Here is a 2,679-nt window from a genome sequence, read left to right as displayed (position 1 = left end):
CTTATGGTTCTCTAAAATAGTTATATACTTGGAGAACCATTGCTTTCAGTTCTTTCTATTACATCAGTAGTGAAAATTTTTTATTTTGCCCACAGTGAGCAGGAGATTAATTCTGTATAGATATATCTAAAATGGTTGTGTAATAAAAAATTCTTTACTATTTTTTAGTAAGAAACAAGAAGAAAGTGGAATTTAGTATGTTTTCGAAACTCGAAAAAGGGTTAATATGTTTAGGGTTTAAGATAAAAATGCGATTTTATGGAGGGTGTGGTCTTCGTTCTTTCTTTTATCACCTAGAAGTTCGAGAGATCCGAAGTTGGAAAAAATATCCAAACATACAAAAGGTTCATCCAATATCACATATGTAACAATTTACAATCAGGTAAAGTAATCTCTCTCTCCCCCCCACCCACCACGCAGAAAGGTACAGTGTAGATTGAGCTTTGTATGGCGAAAATGGGAAGAAAGTGCTCACAGTGTGGACACATAGGTCATAATTCAAGGACTTGTACCATTTCTAGATGGTCTGTTAATGGTGGACTAAGGCTATTTGGAGTACAACTTGAACTATCATCTCCTTCGTCCATTCCCACCGAGAAATGCTTCAACGTGGATTGCTCGTCGCCATCCTCCTTGCCTGCAGCAGCCTCGTCGACTTCCCCATCTTCTTCGCTATCTTCCATAGTTTCAATCAACGAAAAATCCGATAAGGCATTCGTTGGTTCTCTCTCTGATGGCCACTTAGCCCAAGTTCAGGAAAGAAAGAAAGGTATTCTTTTATATATACGGAGCTAATCATCCTTCTTATTAACCCGTCCATCTTTTTGGGGACGTTAACAATATTAGACGGTACTAAGGAAGAGAAATAAGTTAAAATCACATTCATTTTACTGTTCAGTATTTATGTCTAATGCTGCTTACCTAACATACCCTTGATGGCTTTAATTTCCAAGATTGTTAGTTTCTTGCGATAATTTCTAAAATAATACCCTTCTATCGCATAACTCTCTCTCTTTGATTCTCTCTTCCAACTCTTATGCAAAAGTTAATGGCTCTGATGATGTGATGATTTGTGTTGCGGTTAAATGCTAGGAATTCCATGGACTGAAGAAGAACACGGGATGTTCCTAACTGGGCTTGAGAAGCTAGGAAAAGGAGATTGGAGGGGAATTTCAAGAAAATTTGTAACTACAAGAACTCCAACACAAGTTGCCAGTCATGCTCAAAAGTACTTTCTCCGTCAAGCCAGTTTGTGTAAGAAGAAGAAACGGTCCAGCCTTTTCGACATGGTAATATATACACCATATTATTAACTTCACACGTACAATACAAACTTTGTATTATATAAAACTATTTCTCTTTATCTTGAATAGCATATTGAACATGCATAAATTTTTATTTCAAGGTTTTTTTTTTTTTTTTTTTTGACATGATCAGGTTAGTGATGCTAATTCAGAGGCTAATTCGGATCAGGAAGTGGACAAGACAACAAGTGGAATGATCAAGAATGTGAAAATTCTCGAATAGATTCGAGCAGCTCCCTTTGTGCACATGGATCTCTCAACTCTTCTTCAATGGCAATTCTTACAGTTCTGCAAATGTTGTAGCTCCTGATTTGGATTTAACTCTTTCAGCTCCCAAAACAGTGGGGAAAAGTGAATCCTCCCCTAGCTATTAGTGTTCTCTTTCTTATTAAATAAATTACAGGCATCTTTCTTTGCTAATCAAATGACCAATACTAAAATAATTTGTTGGATAGAGAAAATAATGGAGTACTGTCATCTCTCTCAAGATGATGACGATTCTTCTTTCTTTCTTTCTTTCTTTCTTTTATGTTTTTATGATGTGATGTCAAAATGCAATATAAAATTGACATAATTAGACTAAATGCTTTTCTTCGAACAATTGAAAATTACTTTCATTTTTCAATTTTTGAATTATTACCTATATCCAATTATGTTTTTGAAAAAGATTTCTTTACATTGTATAAATATTTCAAAATCTAATCAAAATTAACACAATTTATTAGGTTTATCTATCATTCAAAACACCACCAATTAGGAAATAAGCAAGGTATTGTGGCAAATGTTTCATATAACACTTCAATTTAAGTAAATTTTTATCTAGAAATATAACCTTATTCTTTTGTTTTTCAACTCTTAGCTTCTCACTACCCCTGACCAGAGAACTCTGGCAATTCAGCCAGAAATCAGCCATGTGTTTCAAGTTCCCTTTTGAGAGATAGTGACCCATGAAGCAAATAAAACGCTGCAAAATATATACCATTCATTATTTCATATGAGACGAAGATAGAACCAAAACAAATTACCTTTTACTTTTTCCTGCTATTTGTGATTGGAAGAGTCAATATTAATATTTTCGATTTATTATGAAAATCATCACTCTCTTGATGATAGTATCGAAAAATCGATAGATAAATATATTTTATCTCGCACTATATAATAAAATTCAAATATTTTATGTAGACACTAAAATCTATTGACGATCATGTTATCCTAATTAAAAGATGAACAAGATAAAACATTTTGTGCATGTCTACTCACCGATATTCTTTAATTTGCCATATTGCATTTATTACTAAATTCTAGATTCATTCCTGCATTTTTTTTTCTAAATCTTTGACATGTTGTAAAGCTGGTGTCATTTAGGAAATACCCT

At 33.4% G+C, this 2,679-nt stretch overlaps 1 protein-coding gene across 1 annotated transcript; it reads left to right on the top strand.

Moving 5' to 3' along the window:
• Positions 1 to 227: 227 nt before the first annotated feature.
• Positions 228 to 1,771, top strand: LOC111380252 (transcription factor KUA1-like). Its single transcript, XM_023003765.1, has 3 exons — positions 228 to 769; positions 1,093 to 1,289; positions 1,438 to 1,771. The coding sequence occupies exons 1-3, from the start codon at positions 448 to 450 to the stop codon at positions 1,525 to 1,527; spliced, it is 609 nt and encodes a 202-aa protein (XP_022859533.1). The 5' UTR covers positions 228 to 447; the 3' UTR covers positions 1,528 to 1,771.
• The last annotated feature ends 908 nt before the right edge of the window (positions 1,772 to 2,679 follow it).

Source organism: Olea europaea, unplaced genomic scaffold (assembly GCF_002742605.1).
Source record: "Olea europaea var. sylvestris unplaced genomic scaffold, O_europaea_v1 scaffold2112, whole genome shotgun sequence".
Classification (NCBI taxonomy): domain Eukaryota; kingdom Viridiplantae; phylum Streptophyta; class Magnoliopsida; order Lamiales; family Oleaceae; genus Olea; species Olea europaea.
The sequence above is the reverse complement of the archived record's forward strand: the minus strand, read 5'-3'. Positions and strand labels throughout refer to the sequence as shown.

What these genes read in the sequence shown, in the direction of transcription:
- LOC111380252 (XM_023003765.1), top strand. Translation starts at nt 448, where the DNA reads ATGGCGAAAATGGGAAGAAAGTGCTCACAGTGTGGACACATAGGTCAT. An exon ending in AGTTCAGGAAAGAAAGAAAG is followed by an intron (nt 770 to 1,092) that starts GTATTCTTTTAT and finishes GTTAAATGCTAG; the next exon opens with GAATTCCATGGACTGAAGAA. An exon ending in GGTCCAGCCTTTTCGACATG is followed by an intron (nt 1,290 to 1,437) that starts GTAATATATACA and finishes TGACATGATCAG; the next exon opens with GTTAGTGATGCTAATTCAGA.